The 26378-nt window shown below is 34.7% G+C and overlaps 1 protein-coding gene across 3 annotated transcripts in view; it reads left to right on the forward strand.

The window, feature by feature from the left end:
- Positions 1–26378, forward strand: part of LOC129226587 (dachshund homolog 1-like) — a 281421-nt gene that overhangs the window by 246783 nt on the left and 8260 nt on the right. For 2 of the 3 annotated variants that reach the window (XM_054861210.1, XM_054861211.1), the window contains 2 exons: positions 8607–8747; positions 18462–18527. In XM_054861210.1, coding sequence (XP_054717185.1) covers positions 8607–8747; positions 18462–18527 — 207 coding nt within the window. The remainder of the gene's footprint in view (positions 1–8606; positions 8748–18461; positions 18528–26378) is intronic. The other variant, XM_054861212.1, reaches the window with a different exon arrangement.

Below are 26378 nucleotides of genomic sequence, written 5' to 3' on the forward strand. Positions count from 1 at the left end.
TTAATGGAACATCAAATAACGCAGGAAAAATTGAAAATGCCCTGGGGCAAGGAATTTCGAAAGTCAGATCCTGGTAGAAAGCCGAATATTTGAACCTGTCTGTATCGGCCATGGTTCGGATCAGCAAATGTTCGGAGAATTGGACAAGCAACTTAAGAGATGCTTCTGGTTATGCACCATTAAAAGTATTCAGTCATATTGCACTAAAAAATAGTGCTAATTTGTCGGATATACAAACGATGTTGTATTATGTTTTGGTGCAAATGCGCATGTATCGGATAATCGGACCGGCAACTTAAAAAGGGATATGATTGATTATTTTCTGTAAAGTTTTTCAGATACATTGCTCCAAAAGATGTTCATAACTTTCTGGCTGAAAAACATTGTGCATCAATTTTGTGAAATTTTAGTGAAACATGCGCAAGTTTTGGTACTTGCATACATTGCACCAAAATATAGCAATATAGATTTTACATATTTTTTTCAGTGCACTAAAACAATTGAAATGGGGAAGAGTTGACGTACCTTCCCCTTACCTTTATGAGTAACGTTTTATTTTTATTTTTATTTATATATATATTATTTAACACAGCAATTGTAATTTTTTATGTATAGTTTATAGAAACATCAAAAAAAAAAAAAAAAATGTGCACATTTTTCTTTCATACAGAGACAAAGACGGGAAGCTGTTAGTGCAAGTATTATTAATAAGAACCTCAAAACATTTTTGATCTTTCTATTAGCTGATTTCACACTAAGTTCATATTTTGTTTGATAAACCTCATTTTTCAAATATTGAAGGATGCGAAAAAATGTCATCATGTTATTTGAAACACGTTATGTAAAGTAGTCATCGTATTGTATATTTTCATGCATTTAAAATCAAAAATATAAGTAAAATAAGTGTAAAAATATAAATAAAATCTTTAATATTCATTCTCACTATAGTATACATTTCAAAAAAAAAGTGACAAGTGGTTAAAAATGGCGATTAGGACATTTTCGATTTTCTAGGCTAGAGCTCTCTCAGAAACCTTTATCTACTAAGTTAAAATAATAATAGAAAAAGTGGAAGCAAAAAAACCGCCCTGAGTCCAGAAAAATAAAGTTGAAGATAAAAAGTAAAAGAGAAAACTTCCTATCAGGTAGTACCAGGAGATTCTTTTCGAATATTTCTCCTTCCTGAGACATCTTAGATATTTTTTGAATTCTTGAGATGAGCTTAGCTCTAGTTTTCCATTTGAATTTTGGATCATTCTGGAGGACTTTTTATTCGAATTTGATAAAGAGCAAATAAACCAAAAATAATGTTTGTTTGTTGATATCAATTGATGAATTATTTATTGTTGATGCAGAGAAAAATTACAAAATGTGCTCCGTTTTATGCGTTCAAAATGTTAAATAATAGGGTCATGTTTTTATGTAGTACATTACCCATTCAAACTCTAATGCGTTAGTGGTTGTTTAGATTAAAAGTTTGAATTTCCCCAGTAGGTACAAAAATTAAAATGATTTTCAATTGCTCAATAAATAAATAAATAAATAAATAAATGAAAGTGCAATAAAAGTTCGTTTTTTGTTCATATTCAACTATTTCCGGCAAAATTTGTTCAAAGTAAATCGCCTGTTTAATCCGAATTCAGATTTAAATTTCAGCGTTGAATCGTTTAATTGAATGGGATTTAAATTTCAACTACATTTTTCGTTTTTATTTCATTTTTTTAAATTTTAAATTTATTATTTGTTATTTTAATTAATTAATTTTAGTTTTGAAACAAAATATTGTTTGAATCAAGAAAGGATCGTTTTAGTATAAAAAGTCATATGGAACCAAAATAGTCATGTTTATTAGGAAATCATTACAAAAAAAAAAAAAAAAAATTCCAAGAATAAGGATGAAAAAAGAAAACGAATAATACTATGAACCAATTTACTGCACAATTATCAGTTCAATTACTTTAACTTATTCTGTTTCAAAAAAAAAAGGAAATATATTTCAAACAAATTCAGTGTAATATTGTCACAATCTTTCATTTTTGTTCAAAGGCAAATTATCGAAGCTTTTACTACTTCGTTAATATAAAAATTTCGCTGACTCACGCATAGAAAGATGACAAGAATGATGAATCAACGACGAAATTTGATTTGGATTTCAAGCCATTTCAAATTTGCTCAAGTCTTTACGGATGAATGGAAAAATCCTAGATCCCCCGTATCTGTTTTACCCCTTTGCTAAAACCTCGGCGCACGATGAACCCCAGAATAAAATTATAACTTCATTCGTACCCTTTCAGTCAGAATTTCGAGGCACATTTTAAAAATCTCTTACGGAAATGATGAATTAAATAAATACACCCATAGAGAAATACCCTTCTATACCCCTTTAGAGCCCCTCGACCGAAAGGGGTGGAATAATTCGGTTAGGGTCTCCTTTCACAATGGAATATTCTTTTTAGACACAAAAGCAGGAATCGAACTATCCCTCAGGACTGGGCGGTAAAGGGTATTGCAAGCGATGTGCAAGTTGCGTGGAAAGGACATCTGTGAAGGGCTTTTTTTCTCATCTAATCCTTCTTCGGTATAAGTTGCTGGATATGACAAGTTTTGAAAAATGGGGTTGTGTATGTGGTGAACCATTCGCTGCTGGATTGTTGGACTTTCGGTACCCATGAGGCCTCAGACTGACTCAACTTGTTAGAACACCTACTACATCATTATGGATTTTCTAAAGTTAATCTTGAAATGATTATCATTTTGGTTATTCGTATCAATTATTTCAACTTGAATACATATATCATTAGCTTCTAAAGTTATATGATTGTGCAAATTCTTGAGGAAGTATATATGTAGTGGCGTACCTAGCGTGGGTGACACTCAGGGTGGTAATTTGTGGTGACTCCCCCCCCCCCCGGGAAAATTTTCAAATTCGTATTCTTAAAAATGCATTTTAACTTTATATGTTTTGAAAACTTGCAGTTTCACCTCGATTGTCACCCCCCAAACGGTGACACCTGGGGAAAAGTCCCCCCTCCCCGTAGCGACGTCACTGATCCATGTTACTGTAAAAGTTCGATATCTGGTAAATCTAGACAATAGTCGGTGAATATTAATATAAACATACCAAAGACGTCGGTGAAACACCGAATATTTTCAAGAAAAGTGCACATTCTCTAATTTCGTCCTTTCACGGTAACACATATGGTCACCTCAAAGCAACAGTAGGATATCTTACTGTTATTCCTGGAATTAAATATCTTACTTGCTCTGAGGTGACGAACCAGAAAAACTAATCCCAACAGACAACAACTGTAAACAAAAGTTTTGCTTAGACAATATTTCGTAGCTTCGTTGGACTTGAGACTCCATTGACTTATGTATACACTTTTGTAGACGAATTTGTTTTATAGTAAAATTACTGCTGGATACAGATGTGCTTTATCTTATTCAACAAAATGAAAAATCTGCTTTTCATAGTAAATACTGTTGTAAAAAAATATTATTCCTTTACGGCATAAAACTGCAATTTCATTCTTGATTTAAATTCATAGAATTGTAATCCAAGGCAACAACTATTATATTACTTTTTTTACAACGTGATGTTTGAAATTAAAATCTTTGATGTCATGGTCATTCATCCAAGTAATGAAATGCTATAAGCTGAAAATGTTATGCAGTTAAAGGTTCCAAAGATCTCAAATTGCAGCCTTTGTAGATACGTGCTTTTGTTTTTCGCATATATCAGTGACCATTACGTTGTAAAACTTTTGTTCGAGAAACATTAAACATTTTGTGTCATAGTATCATTGAAATAGTATTAATAAGCGTTCCAATACATTTTACTTGGTGAATTTTAGCATGAAAACTTTCAAAGCAAAATGCAATGGCGACCAATTCCCACATCAACAAAGGTATTCTTTTCCTCCTGCAACGTAAACAAACATCCTAAGTGGAAGATAAAAATATATGGATAGTATATACTCACTTAAAGACAGTGCTGTTAAAAAAAGAAAAAAAAAATAGGGAGAAACACGGGTAACTTATTTCCAAGGAAGAGCATGAACAGATATCGCCACAATGGTTTCTGCATTCGGCGGGGACGTACCAGGGATAGAAGCTGCGTTGTCAGGACAGTTACTTGCCCGGTTTCCTAAATGATTGAAAAGGAGCCAAAGACGGGGGAGAGCTTATCTTATTCCGCTCTGGCGTAAAAAAAGAGAGATTGTGGCATACAGCCTTTGCTTTCACTTCCTATATGTATGCATGGCAAAAGAGGGGAATCTATATGGGCCAATCCATCATACTGCTCAGCCCAACGCCTAAAGAGTTCTGTCTCTGTTCTACCTACGGGAGGAGTGGAACTTTTTATTGCGAATGTTAAAATAATGAGTGAATGGCGTCTTTCCCATTCTGTTTTGCATAAAAGTAATAATAACAGGGAAAGATCTCTATTTTTTGGTTTTGATATTTTAAATGAATTATGGCGTATGGACGTATATCCACCCAACATGCCAACATTTGACACGAGTTGGGTAAAGGTTAGACATTGGTTTGGATGAGGGACAAATATTGTAGATGAAGAAAAACATTTTAAATTCAGGCTAAAAACCTTTTTTTTCTTTCGTTTTGGCCACGTTTGGCACCTACAGCAATACAGAAAATTTTGTGGTATGCTATACCGTAATATGGTGCTCATTTGCTGGATACAAATTACTAGACTTTGGTCAGAACTTATATCAAAGTACTAATACTAGTTTGTGTTGTACCAATTATGGTGAAACTACTGTACCATCCTTTATAGTCAACAAATTAGCACTATCTTTTGATGAAACATGCCACACTTTTTTTGTGGGGATTTCGATGTAACTATGTGTAGACTTTATCTTTTTCTCCATAAGCTCACTTCTTTCGCATTGAAAAAGAGGTTTCTTATAACCCCGAAACACATGTCTACAGTTTTATAAAATTTGTGCATGTTATAACGTTAAATGAAAAATTATCATATAAGCTTTGTGCTACAATATGATTAAGGTGAAAAAACAACGTAAATAAAGCACAAATATTCGAGAAAATGCAGCATATAGCTATTTCAAGGCTACAATGGAGCCTCTTCATCAGTGCAAAAAGCTCACCAACACAACCAGAAGTTGCGAGAGAACAGACAAAAAACCAGGTGGACAGCGGTATTTATACCAAAGAGAGCCAATAAGAATACAGGAACATGACAACAAACAACCAATCAGCGAACAGCATATACGCTCCGGGCTCAAAGCAAGGCAAGAGACAACAAATCAAAAGCCAGGAGACAAAAAGAGTGCGAGACACCAAAGAAACAGGAAAGGCAATTATAGAAATTGCTTCCAAATATCATGAAAAAATGGAGTGCTTTAAAAATCATTGACAAGAGAATGAGAATTTTTCCAAATATGGTAAGCTTCCCAGAAATCGAGGTCATAAACCGAAGAACATTTACAAATAATCTTTGCAGATGAAAAATCAAAACAGTGACCAGAAGTCCAGCAATGCTGAGCGATGGAAGAACGAGCAAGTTCTTTATGCTTAACATAGTTTTTGTGCTCTTTCAGACGGTGCTTGAGAGCACGTTTAGTCTGTCCAACGTAGCCAAGTCCACACTTGCAGGAGATGCTATAAATGCCCCAGTTGCTATGGCAATCAATGGGGTCCTTTAAGTTTGTAAATTTTATCTTATTAACTGGAGAAAAAGCTGTATCGAAACCAAATTTCTTCAAAATCTTTGCAACTTGATGACTAACTTTTGGATAATAAGGCAAAACAATAGTATACGAAGCACTAGAAGCAGAAACCTTTTCAGAATGAGAGGGCTTAATTAACTTATTATAAATTGAATCAATGATGCTAGGAGAATAACCACGATCGAAAGCCACTGCTTTAAGATAAGAAAGCTCAGCATTTAAAGAATTGGAGGAAGAACAGATGTTCAAAGCACGGAACACAAAAGCCTTGAATGAGGCCAACTTTTGGTTTGGAGGATGAGAAGAACATTTGTGAGGAGGTAGTGTAACAGCAAAAGGCTTACGAAACACCGAAGTCATAAATTCATCATTACTTTTACTAATAAAGACGTCCAAAAATGAAAGAGAACTGTCAGTTTCCATATATGCTCTCACTGCTTCTCAAAAGGACTCTATTAGGCATATCATTGCCAATACTGTGGATTTCAATTCCAAATGGACTTCAAATACTTTTAGCAAGCATGCTAATTCTTCCATCAAAGTTTTGTGTTCTGATCCTGATCTAGTTGTTACTAAGGCTGATAAAGGTGGCCTAATTGTTATTCTTGACAAAAGTTCATATTTAGATAAATGTAATGAGCTCATTGCGGTTGGTCCTTATGTGACACTTCACAAAGACCCTAGTATTAGAGAGATTAATCTTATTAAAAATGTTGTGAAATCTTCTCCTATCATCAGTGAGTCTTCAAAAAGGTCTTTAACTCCTTCTGTTGCACATTGTGCCAGATTTTATGCTCTACCAAAGGTCCATAAACCCGACATTCCGCTTCGGCCTATTGTTTCAAACATTGGTACTGCTTCATATAAACTTGCTAAGTATTTAGTTTCTATCTTCTCTTCTCTTTTGGTTAGCAACTCTTTTACTGTCAGAAATTCTGTTCATTTTGTTCAGAAGTTACGTTATTTTAAGCCTCATGGTTTAACGATGGCTTCTTTTGACGTGAAATCACTTTTCACTAATGTACCGGTTATTGGGGCATTGGATTGTCTTAAATTGAGACTCCAAGAGCATCATTTTTCTAGTTTTGAGATTGAGGAACTTGTTTCACTTACTCGTGTTTGTCTTGAACAGAATACTTTTGTGTTCAATGGTACTTACTTTCGAATGTCTGAAGGTTTAGCAATGGGTAATCCTTTGAGTCCTATTTTAAGTGACATTTATATGCACTATTTTGAGACTAAACTTTTTGAAACCATAACGTTTCCGTTCTATGTTCGGTACGTTGACGATTGCTTTGTTTTGCTTGACCAAAACCATGTTGATAACGAATTTTTACTTTCTACTTTAAATTCTATCGATCCTTGCATCCAATTCACTATTGAAATGGAAACTGATAGTTCTCTTTCATTTTTGGACGTCTTTATTAGTAAAAGTAATGATGAATTTATGACTTCGGTGTTTCGTAAGCCTTTTGCTGTTACACTACCTCCTCACAAATGTTCTTCTCATCCTCCAAACCAAAAGTTGGCCTCATTCAAGGCTTTTGTGTTCCGTGCTTTGAACATCTGTTCTTCCTCCAATTCTTTAAATGCTGAGCTTTCTTATCTTAAAGCAGTGGCTTTCGATCGTGGTTATTCTCCTAGCATCATTGATTCAATTTATAATAAGTTAATTAAGCCCTCTCATTCTGAAAAGGTTTCTGCTTCTAGTGCTTCGTATACTATTGTTTTGCCTTATTATCCAAAAGTTAGTCATCAAGTTGCAAAGATTTTGAAGAAATTTGGTTTCGATACAGCTTTTTCTCCAGTTAATAAGATAAAATTTACAAACTTAAAGGACCCCATTGATTGCCATAGCAACTGGGGCATTTATAGCATCTCCTGCAAGTGTGGACTTGGCTACGTTGGACAGACTAAACGTGCTCTCAAGCACCGTCTGAAAGAGCACAAAAACTATGTTAAGCATAAAGAACTTGCTCGTTGTTCCATCGCTCAGCATTGCTGGACTTCTGGTCACTGTTTTGATTTTTCATCTGCAAAGATTATTTGTAAATGTTCTTCGGTTTATGACCTCGATTTCTGGGAAGCTTACCATATTTGGAAAAATTCTCATTCTCTTGTCAATGATTTTTTCAGCACTCCATTTTTTCATGATATTTGGAAGCAATTTCTATAATTGCCTTTCCTGTTTCTTTGGTGTCTCGCACTCTTTTTGTCTCCTGGCTTTTGATTTGTTGTCTCTTGCCTTGCTTTGAGACGGGAGCGTATATGCTGTTCGCTGATTGGTTGTTTGTTGTCATGTTCCTGTATTCTTATTGGCTCTCTTTGGTATAAATACCGCTGTCCACCTGGTTTTTTGTAAGTTCTCTCGCAACTTCTGGTTGTGTTGGTGAGCTTTTTGCACTGATGAGGAGGCTCCATTGTAGCCTTGAAATAGCTATATGCTGCATTTTCTCGAATATTTGTGCTTTATTTACGTTGTTTTTTCACCTTAATCATGTTATAACGTTATTATCTTTTGCCGTTTAAACTAGTCCACATTCTCATAATGGCGCCGCTGAACTGTAAATTGTCTATGTTGCACCAATTATGGTAAAACTACTGTACCATCCTTTGTAGTCAGCAAATCAACACCATCTTTTGGTGAAGAAAAATATCATACTTTTTTTTTTTTTTGTGAGGCTGTCATTTCTTTAAGAGTAGCCATTATATAACTTTAATTAAGTATATAACTTTTATTAAGTATATAACTATTAGTAGATTTTATATTTTCAACCATATGCCCACTTTTTTTTGCATTGAAAAAGAGGTTTCTTGCAACCCCGAAATGCAGTCTGCGATTACTGTATGTTTCCTAAGTTGTGTTAGTAAAAGTTGTTTCTGTTTTACTTTCAGTACTGTATCAAAAACGACTGAAAAAAGAAAAACGCACGAGACGGAGGGTACAAGAACAGTTAGAAGCAGAAGTAAAAAAGAGGGCGCAGTACGAAGAAGCCCTACGCAGTAACTCCGCGGAAACGCTAAGACTACTAAACGGTGAGTAGTTATGTTTCTACCACAAGTTTCTTGAATGTGTTCATGAAACCTTGTACGTGACAAAATAGTTGAGCCTATGAATGCAGAATTGAGTGAACCTAAAAATGTTTAGTCATACGAGTTCGATTTAGAGGTGTTCAATTAAAAATGGATCTCTCAATCAGGGCTACGGAGTCGGAGGAAATGTAACCGATGCCGGCTCCGACTCCAACTCCTTCACCTCAAAATCAGTCCAACTTCGACTCCACAACCCACGGCACTAGTAGAGTTGTTGACTCCGATGGATAATGACCGACTCCGACGCTTGGAATTTTAGATTTTCGACTATCGATTCCAACTGATTTTATTCAGAATCAGTCTGACTCAGAATCAGAAGGACTTTTACTTCTCAACCCTGCTCTGAGGACAGAACAGTGACCAAGATATCTTTATTTCTAATTCCGTTTTCTTTTTTTTTTTTGGACATTAACAGTTACTGTTAGCTGTTGAAGTTTAAAAGAGTTTGTCGTTTTAGTAGAGATCGAAGAATGAGGTGAATTGAAAACGAAATCTTTATGATCAAGAGAAATTGCAAAACTGAATCTCATTTATGCAGTGTATACAGGCCTAGTCTCTCATCACTCACAATGGAAAAACACTGTCGCTGCTTTGTGTCCTTACCTCCTTGTCTTTTGTCCCTCTTTAAAACCCTTATCACCAGGGCCCGATTAAGATATCGAGGGGCCCTAGGCCAATACTTTTTGAATCCCCGCTATATTTAAATTTTATAGCTTTAGACATTGGCTGAAGCAATTTTAGCCATATACTGAAGTAATTTCAGCCATTTGGGGGGCAGGGGCTTCTAAATATCATGGGCCCTAGGCCATGACCCAGTTGGCCTATTCAGTAATTAGGCCCTGCTTATCACCTATTTGAAGTTTGTATGTTAATTATCCTGTTTAATCAAACTTTACATTGAACTTTTGTATGTTCCATTTGCCCACTAGAGTTTCCATTGCCCGTTTGGTAATTCTAAATTCCAATTGGATTTGAATCACTCTCTTGGATGTACTTACGCTCTTCTGTTGTAAGTGCATTGGTTCTCCCTCATTTGGATTTCTATTTTCCATTTTAATTCTGCCCGCTTTGCTTTTAATCACCCTTAGATGTCTATCGTCCATATCGCCCTACCTTTTGAGGTCTATCTCTCTATATGTAGACACACTAGCGCAGCCAGAAATACCTCTGAAGGGGTTATTTTAAACAAAATTGCCTTCTGGAGTGGGTTTTTTGATGAAAAATACCTACTGGAGGTGTTTTTTTAAATCAAAAATACTTTCTGAAGGGGATTTTTTGATCAAAACATCCCTTTCATAGGGATAAACTATTGTATTTGAATTTGTATTTATTTTAAAACCCATCCCTCTAGGGGGTGTTTTTACCTCTCCCACTTCGCTGCGCCACTGTGTAGACATAATCTAAATGTAAACTAAAATAATAATCTACTGAACAAAACTTCCTTTAAGTTCTAATTTAGTTGCTCTTTATTGCTTTTTATGGCCTAAAACTCAACTGAAAGCATTGGTAAGCATCGATACCTACAGCAATAATTGACTCTGAACGGGAAAAAAAGAACTCTTTAAAAATTTATTCTTTTAAAGGGGAGAAGGGCAAAAGTATGCAGCTGATCTTCGGAAAATGGAAAGCTCGGCAGAAAAACGAAAAATAAATTATTACAGAAACGTAACGTTGCTTGGAGGGGTAAGGTGTTGCGCTTTTTTGTATTAAAGAGTTAGAAGTTTGCTATGCAGTAAAATGCTTAAATTGTTAATGCCAATAGGGATGGGGGCGGATGTTGGAAAAAAAAGAGCACACCTATGTCAGTTTCTCCCTCATCGTTTTCCATGCGGGGGATGGTAGCTTTTAGGAAGAATCCTTTCACCTAGGGAGACGGCTAGCGGGTAATGATAGCGCAGTTATTGTTCGCAAAACTAGGTTCAAAATGCGTCACTGTTGGAGAAGATGCAGATGAAGTGGAGGAAAGTATATTGGCAGGGTTGTACGGTCGTGGGAAAGTGGTGGAAGTCGCCAAATTCGCCAACGCTTTCAGGAAGGATTACTCCATGAATTTGGTCAGAAATTAAGGAGTAAGATTTTTTTTGACACTTATCATTGATCAATTTTTAAAGTGTTCAACCTTAAAAAAGTTATATTTTAAATCTTAATGAAAATTGTTGACAAAATATAATGTTGAATGAGCACACTATTGCATTTTATATTAATATCAAATGGTTCTGTAAATCTTAAAATATAAATATATAAATAAGCACAAATGGAATAAAAAATAAATAAGATCAGCAAAAAAAAAGAAAATAAAATAAATAAATAAATAAAAAACTTTTTGCACTTGTGAATTTTAACTTTCTTTATTAAAATTGAAAACATTTTTCATTTTGAGTAAATATTCACAATGTGTCACAGCTGAGTAAATATGACACAAATGAAGTACTAATTTTCACACAAAGAAAGTAAGAGCCAATAAATAAATAAATAAATAAATGTATATATTCTTATGTTTTTGGAATATATTTTTAAAAAAAAATCAAAATGCAATGCTTAAAGAGATTTAGATTTATAACATCTGATCGAGTAAAGTGTTGAAATATAAAGAAAAATAAGTGCAAACTAAATAAATACATAAATTAAAGAAATGCCCAAGTATAAAGCAAAATAAATATGCTCATCTTAATACCTTTGTTGTTGTTTTATCTTTCTTTTTGGAAAATAAATGGAAAACATTTATCAAAACTAATCAGTTTTAAGTTTCGTGACAACTCCTACATAAGTATTTCTTACATAAAGAAATGTATTACATTCAAAGAGAGAAAGAGAGAGAGGGAGGAAAAAAAAAACTTTTTTCGTCTATTTTGGAGTTAAAGAATATGTATCTGTATATTTAAAATGAGATCCGATAATAATTAGTGAAAGCAATACCTTCCGAATGCAGCGACACTAAATTGAAATTCTACATTCATGACTGCATTTTAAAGTGTAATTGATACGTATTTAATACAGAATCAAATAATTTTTATCCATTTGCAATACATTATTGCATTTTAAATTGAATGATTTCAAATTGTTTAAGAATTTTTCAGCATTCAATGCGCCATATTGGATCATATTTAAATGCATTTATGTACTTTGGATCCCACCTCTTTTTTCAGAAAAAAACCCTCGAGTAGCAACGAGAAATTTGAGCTGTTAGGGTAACGGCACCAGAAACAGGCATTCATTAGTTTGGATTTAAATAATAAGGGTTTTAGGCGGCTAAAACTGATGTTGCTGTGGCCCATGAATACGGTGCAACCATTTAGTGTTATCAGAGCGAGTTTTATGACCCAGTTAATACTTACAAGGCAGTGGTGGAAGGTCATTAACAGCGACCACAAGGTCAGTTGGTGTTTCATGTTCATTTGAATTTAATCAGACTTTAGTTCTAAAAATAAAGAACTTTTGCACATTTTGAAGAGAAAAGGGGAATTTTGTCCATTACTCATATTTTCCTCATCCTGTCTGTTACTGGGTATCAGCAGAATTGTCGGTGTGTGTTACTGGGGTTCGAACCTTTTTTCAGAATTGAGAAAATAAAAATATAATCAACTAATTCAGATGATCCAGAAACAGCCAAACGTTAGATTAGATGTAGTTGCATGAGAGAAAATTAGTTTAAAAAGTCTAAATACATTTAAGGGCTCAAAAAATCGAATTAACCTGAGAGCGATATCCTTAAGCATGTCTGTTACCGGTGCCGTTACACTACAGTAAAAATATTTTCGAAAAGCGATAAATATCCAAATGTGGAGTGCTCATTTTCGAACTCGAGACCTTCCTTTTTTTCGTTTAGGAATGAGCGAGGAGCTCTAAAGTTCTCGTTTTAGATGTTTTACAAATGCATGAATATAAGAAACGCGATTTCCATAAACTCTTCGTCTCAGCCATTAGAACTTTCTACATTTTCTTCTCTCTCTCTCTCTCTCTCTCTCTTCTTTTCCCGCTAACAAGCGAACCAAGTACTTTCTGTTGTATAAGAATCTATTGATAATGCATGGAAACGATTTTGGACTTCTTCGGTCTACTATTTTTCCAGAGGATGATTTTTGTAATGAAGACTGATGGAGTTACGAAATTAGATTTATTCGGAGGAGATCTTTTCTTCCTCTTTTTTTTCTAAATAAGTGTCCGTTGCACTTTGTCTGCTGGGACGTTCGGGAGCGCTCACGTTCCATCCGCTCAAAAAGGTTACTTCCAGCTTAAATTATTGCTTTTCTTTACGTCTGAGTGGTTGCCCAACTTAAATTAGAAATAGAGCGAAATTTGAAAGTAGTATTAGTTCCTTGAGTGTTTGCAATCTGTTAGTAGAGACTTTTAAATTTTAAAGCTCCCTCCTCAGATAGATCATTATTGGAGGCAGTCTGAGTTCAAAATAATTTATGGAACGATGAAAATTTCGATTTAGTACACATCGGATCTAAGACTTGACGTCTTTCGAGCAAGTTCTTTTATGTTCATTGTTTTGGCGTTTTCGCATGTAGTTCTAAATATACTTTGGAAATATACGTGTCAGGTATTTAAAACGTAGCGTCAATATTAGTATATTATGTATGCATATTTTAGGTTTTAACTTAACGTTACGATCCGTTTCATTAAGTCATAGCAAACATACTCGTATTAGAAAGGTATATTGTAAACTCCCGGTTATCGGCGGTCGGTTTATCCGCAGTTCAGATTATCCGCAGGTCGTTTCACTATATTTTTAACAATTATTAAATGTTTTTTAAACTTATGATTGTGTTATTCTTCGATTTTAGCTTTTACATATGTATATTTTATACATTCAATGTTAATATTAGCAAATGTTTTTAGCTACGATTTAAATGTATGTGTGAATGTTCATGAAATACACCGCCAGCTCAGTCAATTCCATCCGACTGAGCTGGCGGTGTATTTCATGCATTTCTGCCTTAGCCCTGGCTATATATATGGGCGGTAACTTACCGAAAATGTGTGAGTGTTATTCAAAATTTTAGCTATTATATACAATGGTATCGTTTTTTACCTGGTATTTGGATTATCCTCGGTTACCGTGCCACTTAATTCCGCGGATAATCGAGAGTTTACTGTAGTTCAAAATATTCATTCCTATTCATACGTTCTTAGCCATATTTAAACTAATAAGAGTTACAACCTTTACTACCATATTTACGTAAACGTTTTGCAGTTAACATTGGGCTTATTTCAAAATTTAGGAATCAGTATTTGTCATCAATATTTGTACAGAGATACACAAAAAGTTCACGAAACGTTGATACATACGCTTGCACTATCACAACAAATAATTTATCAATTCATTTTTACCAATAATAATGCGTAAAATCTGGATGTCTGGATATCTGACGCGCATAGCGCCTAGACCGTTCGACCAATTTTCATAAAATGTGGCACATAATTAGTTTGTACCATGGAGTGTGCACCTTGAACAGATTTTTCAAAAATTCGATTTTTTTCTTTTTCTGTTCCAATTTTAAGAACATTTTACCGAGCAAATTATCATAACGTGGACGAGTAAATTACCATAACGTGGACGATCAAGGACGAGCAAATTAACATAGCAAATTGGCGAGGAATTCATCATTCGCCAGTTTATTTTTAAATATACAGGCGAACCAAATGACCTTTTAATTTTCTACTACTGGCAAAGCCGAGCGGGAATCACTAATGAAAGAATAAAGAAGCAATATATTTTATTAGCTAATTGTATTAAAAATTTATGCAAATGATTTCTTCCTGAATAGCAAAAAAAAAAAAGAAATGTAGTTTAAAATACAAATTAAGTAATGCGAAAGATGAACACTGTGCCCGCAAACTCAGAAAGGCATTAGGTAAAATTCAATCTTCAACACTAATCCACTCCAACTTGTCGTATCGAATTTCCGTTTAGTACAGTACTTGAACTAAAATAAATGATATTAATCTCTGACTCTCCCACCGCATTCAATCCCACAAGAACTATTTCGGTTCGGAAAAGAGACGAAGAGCTTTTGGTTTCTCTGTTTCAGCTTTGATCTCATTATTCGAAGCCCTTCTCCCTTTCAAAAAGAGGTGATTTCGGTAAGAAACGGAAAATGAATCTATTTTACGTTCTGAATTTATGCTCACGAAGCATTAAGAGTTATAGTTCCACTTGTTTTAAATATGAAGGTATTGCAAAGTACTTGAAAACCGAAGAATTTAAGAGAAGTATAAGGGGTTGTATAGGAATTTAAATTGAAATATATACTTAAATTTCCAGTTACAACTTAAGAAAAAATGCTGCTTCTGCATTTGAATATATGTGGATGAAAAATTCAATTTTCTTGATTTTTTCTAGTGAGAAAAAGGAGAGGAAAATTTCTGTCAAGGAACTATGTCGAAATCGAAAATTAGCATAAATTTTGAAGATAAACCTTTAAACATTTAGTTATGGAAAGGAATTACGGAATGCAGAATGTTAATTGATAAATATAGGTTTTTTTTTGCAACGTATACATCCGAGGCGGATTTTCTGCGCAAAACTAGATTTATTTCTATGGGGAAAAAAACGTCAAAAAAAAAAAAAAAAAGCATTTTTAGTCCTAAACTATGGGAAACAAACATAAATACATACATAAAAGCAAAATAATGAAATAAATAAATAAATTTGAAAAAAAAAAAGTTAAATATATTGAATGGACAAAAATATTAATTCCTAAATTTGTTCGGAATTATCACCACTTTAGAAGATTGAAATGGGTATGTAGATGCTCTCTTGCTCTTAACTCTTGATTCTTTGTACTACACATTAGGTATTTTATGGTTTACTTTGAGCGAAAGAAAAGAGTAAATGTTTCCGAAATTGGTAAATATTAATTGATCAACTTTCTGAGAGGAATTATTTTTCTCCAAAAACCTCTTATAACCTTGAATAGATTACGTCTAAAAAATTTAACTGGTAGTTCAATCCTTCCCTTGCCATACTCTCCAAGCAAAATGTCTCAGTGATCAATCCTATATCTTGAACAATATTTGTATATAAATTTTTTCTTAAAAAGAAAAAGAAAAAAAAAAAAAAAACACCCCTCTAAAGTTGCATTTGTGTTGAAATTCATACACCAGTTCACTACTTTTTAATGACTTTGAATCGATTATTTGCCATATTTAACTCAAGCATTCAGTATGCGCAGTAGGTTTAGGCACATAAATAAATAAAAAAGCCAACATTTTCATACAAAATAAGTTAAATATAATAGTTATTTATATTCGCATACACAATGGGCAGCTAATTAAAAAAGAGAAAAAAGGGTTCTTTTGTTTAGTTGCTTAGAATAGTTAAACTAATAACAATAAAATTAAAGAAAAAGGGGATTTTTCATACTTTAGTAAACGACTAGGAAATCCAACAAATCGCTCATTTCTAACAAATTAAGTTTCGTATGCACAAAAGACAGCAAAAACTATTTAATTAACCGCAACTTTTTAACCATTCAGTGGAAAATATTTTTTAACCTAGATTTGTATTCGTGTTCAGATTCAGCCATTGTGTTGATGACCTCAATTTAAGACCGTCTCAGTTAGTCATTGGGCCCCTTTCAAACCAGGAGCTCTTTAATTTAGTCGCGCAGTGTCTTCCGATGCCATCCACATTACCCAAGAAGAAGTGGTTTATGGAAGAAATGGGGAGAAAGATCTGCATACCAAATCAATTCCTCATTCCTAATTGGAAAATTTAATATCCTTTTAAGTGTCCTGCTAATGGCTTCCCCTCCCGGTACAGACATAAAAACACGACCCCAAAAAGAGAAAGAAAATGCAAACAGCAAAAAACTTCTCCGCAGTCTGACTTCGGAATTGTTAAATAATGGGGCCAGAAATTTTCGAACATTAATCTTTTATTTGGCCGTTATTGTTTTTTCTTCTTCTGTTTCTTTCTTAGTTGGGTATAAAAATCCCTTTTATTTAATTTTCTCACTCGAGTGAACAGTTCTGCGTCCTAAGTAAATGTGGAAAGTTGTTTCTTATTATGGTAAAGGCCCAGACGTGTATTAGAAAAGCATCAATTATCATGGTCCGCGCATTCTGGTGGGAAAATTCAATTTGAGGAAAGGGGCATTCCTTTTCAGCGAGAATTTCTGGCTGGGTTTCTTTTTCTTCCGTAGTTTTGATTTATGCGGTATGAAGTTCCCCCGGATCTGGTGACGAAATAATTTGCCAGTGGATTGTTTCCCAAGGCGAATTCTTTCAGAACGAGTGTTTTATTTAAATATTAATGTAATTTAACGTAAGCATTGCATTAATTTCTTTAAATTTTGTGTCTTAAAAAGCTTATTGATCATGGTTTTGTTTTAAATAAACCTTTACTTGTAACATTGTTCTTCAATATGTGTTTTGTTCACTTGCTGACTTTTGGTGAATTAGAGTTGATCGAACGCTTGATTTGCACTCAAGAGTGCAAAGATGCTGCTTGGCTAGCACCAGAAGTGTTAAGTTAAATTAACGTACCATAGAAAATGAAAACTATTGAACTTAATTATTTTCTCCAATTATTTAACTGTAATATTAGAAAATCAAGAAGTTTTAATGAAAAAATAGAATAAGAATTTTTCTCCAAAACAAAATTTTAATGATAAGCCTTTTGAAATGTTCTGAGAATGAAAATATTTCTCCATTTAATTATTGTTTAGAAAAATTTCTTATCATGTAAGTGTCGTAAGCACTTCGGAAGTGATGCACTCCTTACCTGACCATAGTACAAATTAAAGCATGTGGCATGTGGAGCAATTCTACTACAGTTGATTTTTTTCTTTTATTTAATATGCAATTTTTGCAAGGTTGACAACAAGGTGTGAAATTTTCTGCACATTTCTTATCGAACATTTCCCCAATAAACTAAGCAGTTAAACTGATTATGATTATTTATGAATATTTGAAGGCTATGAAAATTGTTAAACTGATTAGTTTAACAATTTTCATAGCCTTCAAATATTTTTTTGCACTTATTTATAGTTTAACACTTAAACCAGTCCAGATCAGCCCGACGAGAGGCCATGTCAGCCTAGTCGGAAACTGGGGCCCGGGCATTGCGGGGGGGGGGGGGGGACGGCGACACTGACGCAAAAAAAGGAAAGAAAAAAAGAAAAAAAAAAGAAAAAGGAAGGAAGAAAGAAGAAAAAGGGGGGGGGGACTTCGAATAAGAGAAAACGTAATGATTGACTAATTTTACTCTTTTGGTTCTTTTTTTCTGTTGTGGCACTTAAAATACAGCTAATTGTTTTCCAATAAGCAGTTTTGATTTTTTTCGCCCCCCTCCTTTTTTTCATCGTTTCCCCTCTTTTTCTTCGTTATCCCTTTTCTTTTCCCCCTTTCTCTTCTTTCTCCCCTTTTCTTTTGTTTTTTTCTTCTTCCTCCTTTTCTTTTCTTTTTTTCTTCTTTCCCCCTTTTCTTTTCTTTTTTCTTCTTCTTTTCTTTTTTTGGGGCGCGGGAGGGGCCCAGCGACATAACTAGGGGACCGCCTTGGCTCTCTGCGGCCCTGATCCAGATACTAAAGCTAAAAATATTATAAGAGCTAACTTTTTTCCTGCTTATTATTGAAAAAAACTGCAATGGAAATTGTATACCTGAAACATTTTTTCCAAAACACTAATTTTTATTTTTTGCCCACAGAATCTCTTGCCCAAGAGCTGGAAAGAGAGAGGAACGCGAGAGCTGAGGCAGAACACAAAATGCAAGGTTAGCTACAACCTTTCAATAGTCTTCTTTTTTTCTGAACATAATTTTAACTTAATTTCTTATATTTCTCCTTCATTTTTTTCTTCGTCAAAATATTAAAATCTTTATTGACTATGACATTCTTTCGATAAGTTTCCGTGCTTCGAAAAGATACTTTAGTTTTCCACTCTTGTGCAAAAATCTTGAATTACAGCCTTAATAAATAAAGAAAAGATAAGTATAAAATTGTTTGATATTCAGTAATAAAAACCGAACAATTGGAGAAAAAAAACTTGTGATGTGATATTTATCATTTTCGTAAAATAATTGTGTAAAATCAATAAATGAACGAGAGCAGCGATTTAGCGATTTAAGTTTATTATTTGAGTTACAGTATGATATGCTTTTCTTTCCTTTATTAATACAAAAATGAAAGAAATACTTTTCCCACAAAATTTAAATTTTCTCTTTTAATAATCATATTTGCAATAGCGAATGAACGAGCAATGCTCCTGTCGTCATCAAAAATAAAACTCGCTCGCTTGATCCCCGGCATGATAATTTGATAATATTTTTTTATAATGTTTGACATGCAGGGAAATGCTTTATCTTGACAAGGCTGAACTGGATTCGTTCACTTAACTGTTTTACTGGTAATACTGTACTCTTAGGAGAATGAAAAAACAAAAAAAGGGGTCAAAAATGAACGCTATCTACTGGAGTTTAGGGTAAATACACTGGAGTTAGAATTAAAATTTCAACTATCGAAATATCACCAAACAGACAATTGCTTCGTTCAAATGTAGAAGCAAATTTCACCCGTTATACCTTGATGGGCAATTTTCTAGTATTACAACCAATGTTCATTTTAGAAGAATGTAATTTTCACATGCAGTTAAAATGCAAACAATAGATATAAATATTAAAAAAAAAAAAAAAAACTCGACACCTAAGGCGAAGTAAATATTTCACTCTAATCATGATCTTCATTTGAATACCTAGAACAATAACGTTAATTCTCCCTATTATACAAACGCATCTGTCACACCAAAGCCTGGTTAAGTGGCAAGTCAGCAAACCCCTTCCGTCAAAACCCCGCAACGTTTGACATCAACGATCGTCGATATGATTAATGAACATTTGTAGTGACGGCGGGCGTATGATGGTAAGACAAGGATACTACTACACTGTTGCGTGATTGATTCCGCCACTCCGGCATCTTTTGTGGGTGGGTCTTTTCATGGCTGTTCTATGGTTCCGTCTTGTACTGGTGAGCCAAAGGAGAATTCTAGGATCTGTGCACTGAGAAGCTCTGATGCAACCGCAGAAGAATAAGGTTGCGTTTATCCAAGCTTCCACTAAAACTGTCCTCATGAAAATTAGATTGATACAGTCTTCGTCCAGTTTAACGAACTGCTGAGCATGAAATTGCACATCAGGATGGGCTTTGATAAACTCAGTGAGTCTAAAGTTGGACAAACATTTTACTCTCATCAAACTATACATGCGTCTAACGTCAGTAATGTGAAACTTGTGTCCTACTTACTTTTAATTAGCATTCTAAACATCCATCATAATGAAATTGATCAGCCGGATATACTTTGATAGACTCAAAGCTGGACAAACATTTTACCCTCATCAAACTATACATGCGTCTAACGTCAGTAATGAGAAAACTTGTAGCCTACTTGCTGTTAATTAGTGTTAGTTATATATTCTAAACATAAGCGAGCATAGCTTGGGTAGGATCACTTTTGATATTTAGAAAAGAAATTCGCATTACGTCAATTATAGAAGTGTATAACATTTTTTTGTTCAAACCTGCAATTATTATCGTAAAAATTTTACAGAACATCTTGCTCACTAGTTTATTTATACATTAACAGCGGTAGGACATGGTTACCGCTGCATACTGTTGCGTGATTGATTTCACCCTCCATCACTTTTGTGGGTCGTGGGTGGATCTTTTCATGGCCATTTTACTGTTCGGTTCTGTGCTGGTGATTCAAAGGGAGAATCTAGATTCTGTACCGAGAAGCGACGATGAAATCGCTGAAAAATAGCAATAGGATCGTGTTGATCCAAGCTTCCACTAAAACTGTCCTCATGAAAATTAGATTGATATAGTCTTTGTCTCGTTTAAAAAACTGCAGAGCATGATATAAAACAGTGAGGCCCAACCAACGGCCCGTGGACCACATCCGGAGCGTGAGGCTGATCCGTTTGGCCTATTGTTATAAATTAATGTTATTAATCGAAAAGCACCATCAATGACAATGTTACAAATTTCGATCCAAATATTCAGAAATTGTTTCTGAAAACAGGCACATTGAATACGAATAAGTAATTGATAACAGCGCTTATTAATTTAATTTTTTTTCCCTTTTCCATATTTTCTCCGGTTATTTAGAAAAAAATAAAATGTTTTAAAATTTTATATGTGTTCTCGCCTGTGAGAATCATTTCATTGTGAAAAAAAGCATGAATTTGTTTGTTCATCTATTTATTCTAAATGGATATATTCACCCAGTTAGTATAAATCAATAGGCAGGCATACGATTTTTAAACTTAAATAAGAAAAAATTAGTTATTACAGAAATCAAAGCAAGAACTCTCATTAAATGACACCATTAGAGGACTTTGATATCTTTTCGTGAAATGCTTCTAAACGATCATCTATCAGTGTAGTTTTAATTATTTTTCTTTAAAACAGGAAAACTCATTCTGTCCATGAATCGCGAACATAATTCCACTCGTAGGAATTGAAACACAATCCGCTCCGATTCAAAACACCGTTCATATTTCTTGAAAGAGAACTTACGAAACAACATAATGAAGACAAAACCATTAGTCAGAAAATTGCAGCACTTATCAAGGAACGAGATCGTGCTTAGAATTGTCAATCGACAGAACTTGGAGAAAACTTCGACGAATCTTTATTTAATTCCCACCATCGCTCCTGCATTTAGTTCGCATTATGTTTATTTACGACGACGAAGAAGAAGAAAGCACAAACTGAATTCCTTGCCATTTCCTGCATTTGCATAGATTTCATTAAATGGTTGCCACCTGGCGTCATCGATGGAAAAACTGAAAAATAGCATTCCTAATGTTTACCCTGCTTCCTACCGCCCCTTTAGCCATTCGTTCAAAAGAGAAGCACATCAAGAAATAATTTTCCCGTTGCTCTAATTAACGCATAAAAGCTGTTTGTGGAATCTTTGATTAATGGCTGCGCATTATTAGAAAAGCACTCCCCCCCCCTTGCCCCTCAAATCGGAGACGAACTGGGAGTGCTTAAGACGGCAGAAATTCTCTTAATAGTTTGTGCGGGGCGATTAGTGGGCTCAGCCCTGGATAGGGCTAGATTTGAAATGAGCAATGTGACAAGTGCCCGTACCATGTGACACCACCTATTTGTTGTGCCGAGTTGAAATCTTTATTAATAATCACTGTGGAAAGTGGGGAGTATTGAAGAGAGGATTGTTCTCTGAACGAATTCTTTGTGGGTTAAAACTGGATCATTAGGGGACGTAATAAAGATGTTCCAGCTATTGTGCTAATCAAGGGGTAGAGACAACAGTTGCTTCAGCTTTTCTCCGCACTTTAAAAGACAAGAATTATAAGTTTCATTGTTTCGAATCCTCTGCCGCTCCTTTTATCTTATCAGAAAGCTTTAGGTAACACGAGTGCTTTACATTTAGCAAGGATATCAATTAGAAATAGGATATTTATTGCTGTAAATATGTATGTGCAATTACAGTTTTGGCTAAAATTGTAAATTTTTCATATAACTCTTTTATATTCTATTTAAATTTAACGTTCGACATTTAAAACTAAAAATTTAAAATCGATTTCTTGTGCGTCATTTCGCAACTATTTGCTATTTCATGACCCGCTTCTTAAGACTTAAAATACATCGCCAGCTCAGTTATTCCATCCGAGGACTACAGTTTCGAGTTCTGAAACTGCAGTCCTCGGATGGAATAACTGAGCTGTCGGTGTATTTTAAGTATTTCTGCCTTGCGGTCACTCATCTGGTTTGCTAATTCTCCATTAGCAACCAGTTTGTTTGGCTCTCTTGGCTCCCTTAAGAGGTTTTTCGCCTCCAGCTCAGGTAATTCCTATTCCGGGCTGACGAGTGCTAAAAAGCACGAAACTGCAGTCCTCGGATGAATAACTGAGCTGGCGGTGCATTTTAAGTATTTCTGCCTTAGCCCTGGCTTAGGGTGGTAGCTTACTACAAAATATGCTTCTTAAGAGTTTGTAAAGGTTAAATCAAGTTCTTTCATTTCTTCGGAATTGCATTGTTAAATTAATTTTGATGATTGTTAAATTAATTTATACATTACTAGCTTGGCTCTATAAATTTTTTGCGCCCCTACAAAACATCGTCAGGGTCCCTAACCGGCCACTAGATTGCCTCCCCCCACCATAATAACTATTTTTTTTAACGAGTGATTGTTGTTTGTTTTTAAATGTTTCAACATATCTACCTTAATTATGAGTTCATTTGTTTAAATGTTTTTATTTATTTTTTATTTTATTATTTTAAGGTTTTGAACAGTTATGTGGGGCTTTTAATCTTGTCTTTATAGTATTTTTGAAAATATTTTCAGTTTTAAAAATTTGAGTATAGGCGTTTTATTTATTTATAAAAATATTCTTTGGTTTCTTCGGCCGTGGACCCCTCGGTGGCGTGGTCCCCCCCCCCGGGGGGGTCAGCAGGTATATAGATCCAAGCTTGATGCATTAGCACTCAAAGCAAAATTGTTAAGTTAGCAAAATCAATTTTTTAAGTTATAATTCTAACAGTAGCTTGATTCATTGATGTTGAAGATTGCATCAGTATTTTCCAGCGCTACTCAAGACAATATTTGGGCAGTTACTTATTCAAAATTCTCTTTAATCTTTCTCTAACTGTTTGACAAGTAGCAAGTCAACTGTAGAGTGTATTTAATCTAGCAAAATTTAGAATAATTCGCGTATGACAAAATAAAGGCAATCTGTTTAAGTTGCTATATAATGCATTACATTTTCTCAAAATCTTGTAAATCTTCCCCAAGTTTCAGATGCTCCAAAAGCTGAACCTAATTTACAGACTTATAAAAATTTCGTAAGGAATAACGCATTCAATTTAAAACTGTGCAGAACTATATTTTACTACTTTTATGAATTAGAGAAATATTAATTCGGAATCTGAGAGTTACGAAATATTTCATAGAGAACTGTAGACATTAAAAAAAAAAAAAAAAAAAAAAAAAAACCGCAATTCCTAAAGGAACTCTTCAAGCAAATCCTTTTAACGATAAATTTCTAGTTCAACATTGCTCCAAACTTTAAAAAGTACTTAGAAGGTTAAAAGTACTCGAAGGTGGAAAGTACTCAGAAGTCTGACTTACTCTTTGACCAGTCGATTTCAATGATATCAACTGATAAATAATGATTTGAAAGCAAATGGGTAGTTTTTAAAGTCGTTAATACTGTGGGTTAGATTCTGGTTTTCAATCCTTGCAATACGGTAATAGGTAACACTCAAGCCAAGTACGATGTCGCTTTACACAAAATAAATTTTACAAATTTTGTCAGTACAAATTTTGGATCTATAAATTTTGGGTCCCCTGCAACAAAACCTGTACGGCTTCCTCCTCAGAGGCCAGCAGTGTATATTTGCAACGTTAATAAGACTTAGTGGAAGTTTTTTAATTTTTTTGTTTCAATTTCTTGGGCCGTTGGACCATTTAAGGACGTATCTCCCCCCCCCCCCCCCTCCGCGCAGCGGGTCTGCGGATACGCAAATCCAGGCCTGCATACAACATAGCTAAAAATCTATCGATTTGCAAATGCATTTGATCCGTGCGCATTACTTGTAATGTCTGCAATAACTGAACTCCTTTTAAATTTTAAAAAGGGCGCATTTCTAAAATCAAATTACAGTATCACTTGGCCTAACTCCATTAGCAGCATACCTTTTCTCAGCGAGAGCATGTCACCAGGATTCCATTAGGGGACTCAATATGAGAAAAAGAACGCTAACTGAAGAAACACGATCTCTGTTGCACATTCCTCTGAAACTTGAATTAAGATCCTGGGGAGGTAGAGAGAGAGAAAAAAAAATCATCCCCCCTTCGTCCCCCCTCCTCACAACAATGATCAAAAGAAAATGAGCGCAAGCCGTTTTCGTTTGCCAGTTCGGCATCGATTTCGCAGCGCATTAAGAATCGGCAATGAGTTTGCGAAAATTTCATCAGCAGAAAAATTGCTTAATGTTCCGTTAGTCCCCAAGTTTTCTTTTCCAGTAAGCTTGTACCACTACTAATGACAGTTCTCTCGACGGTAACGAGCGAATCGACAATTCAGTCGGTGCTGCTGCTGTTGCTGTGCTGGTGCTGCTAAGTCATCCCAACCACCCCTCTCCTCCACCAACTTGCTTTCTCGCATCCTTATGCATTTTTTTTTATCCTTCTCCGTTTCTGTAAAATTCATATTTTGTTCAAATTACTGCTCTTGCATATGGAAGAATTCGAATACTAATTTTTTTCCTCTCTTTCTCCTTCCATCCCCCTCAGTTCTTTCTTTTCTTTGATGGTGTAACGACCCGAGAATTCGAGTTATAACTATGGCCCGACACATATTAGTGCAAAAATTTTATGGAAATTTCATTTTTGGTTCTCATTTATTATCGATACTGAAATGAGGAAAAACTTTTCCACGAATACATGTATGGCCAGCTGAAAAGGTTCGAAAGTCCCTTTTCAAGCGATATGGATGTGGAAATGAAAGGCAATTATATTTTGCGAGGAAAGCTTTTAATATCCGTGCTTTATTGAAATGAATAAAAATGTATTAACACAATATTTTGTTTTCATGTGTGGTAAGCCATTTCTCCTTCTGATGAAGAATGTTTCTCTCTCAAGAAGAGTTAATGTATAGTCATGCTTAGTTAGTGTCACTTTGTATGATTTATACCACAGGAGTTAAAGTAGAGTCATGCTTAGTTCGTGTCGCTTTTTATTATTTATATCACAGCAGTTAATGTATAGTCACGCTTAGTTAGTGTCACTTTTAATGATTTATATCACAGGAGGTAATGTATAGTCATGCTTAGCTTGTGTCATGTTTTATGATTTATATCACAGGAGTTAATGTATAGTTACGCTTAGTTAGTGTCACTTTTTATAATTTATATGACTTGACGAAATGTCATAAAATTGTTTCAAACGTTTTTATCTGTAAGATCTGTACATGAAAATGGAAATGAAAAGCAATTACATTCTATGCAAATGACAACCTTGTTACAACATTCAGAGGCAGTAGTTTCGTCCCTGTTTTGGGCACATCAATCTAGAATCGTCACAACCAAGATATTCCTGACTGATAAGCTGAAAACAAGGGTGAACTTGTACATGGACTTCAAAGATGCCTGCCAAGTTTAGGTCCTTGCACGTATGTTCATTCTTGTAATTTTGGCCCTTCATGAGGGAGGGAGGGGGGGGGGGTGATCCCTATCTCCCTTTTGAAAACGCCACTGGCGTTCATGTCGTTTGATTATGCGGCATGTAAAATATTCCTCCAGTACTCGTTTGACCTTGAATATTCCTGGCAAAACTAAATTCTCAGTGCAGCTTCGCATCGAAGAGATCCCAAGTGCTTCCATCTGATGGGAAACGTGTGCGTCAAAATTCTGTTGCAATGGATATCCACCAATAGAGGAGCCACATGAAAGAATACATGCCTGCTCTCGGAGAATTCACGTGGTGAGAAACCAATACGTAGCTCCATTGTAAAACAAACACAAAAGAAATTTTTATCCAACCAAACTCAAAAACAAGAACGACCCTTCAAAAAGAGACTTACTGTTATTTTTAATTC

The sequence above is a fragment of the Uloborus diversus genome, chromosome 7, assembly GCF_026930045.1.
Source record: "Uloborus diversus isolate 005 chromosome 7, Udiv.v.3.1, whole genome shotgun sequence".
Taxonomy (NCBI): Eukaryota; Metazoa; Arthropoda; class Arachnida; order Araneae; family Uloboridae; genus Uloborus; species Uloborus diversus.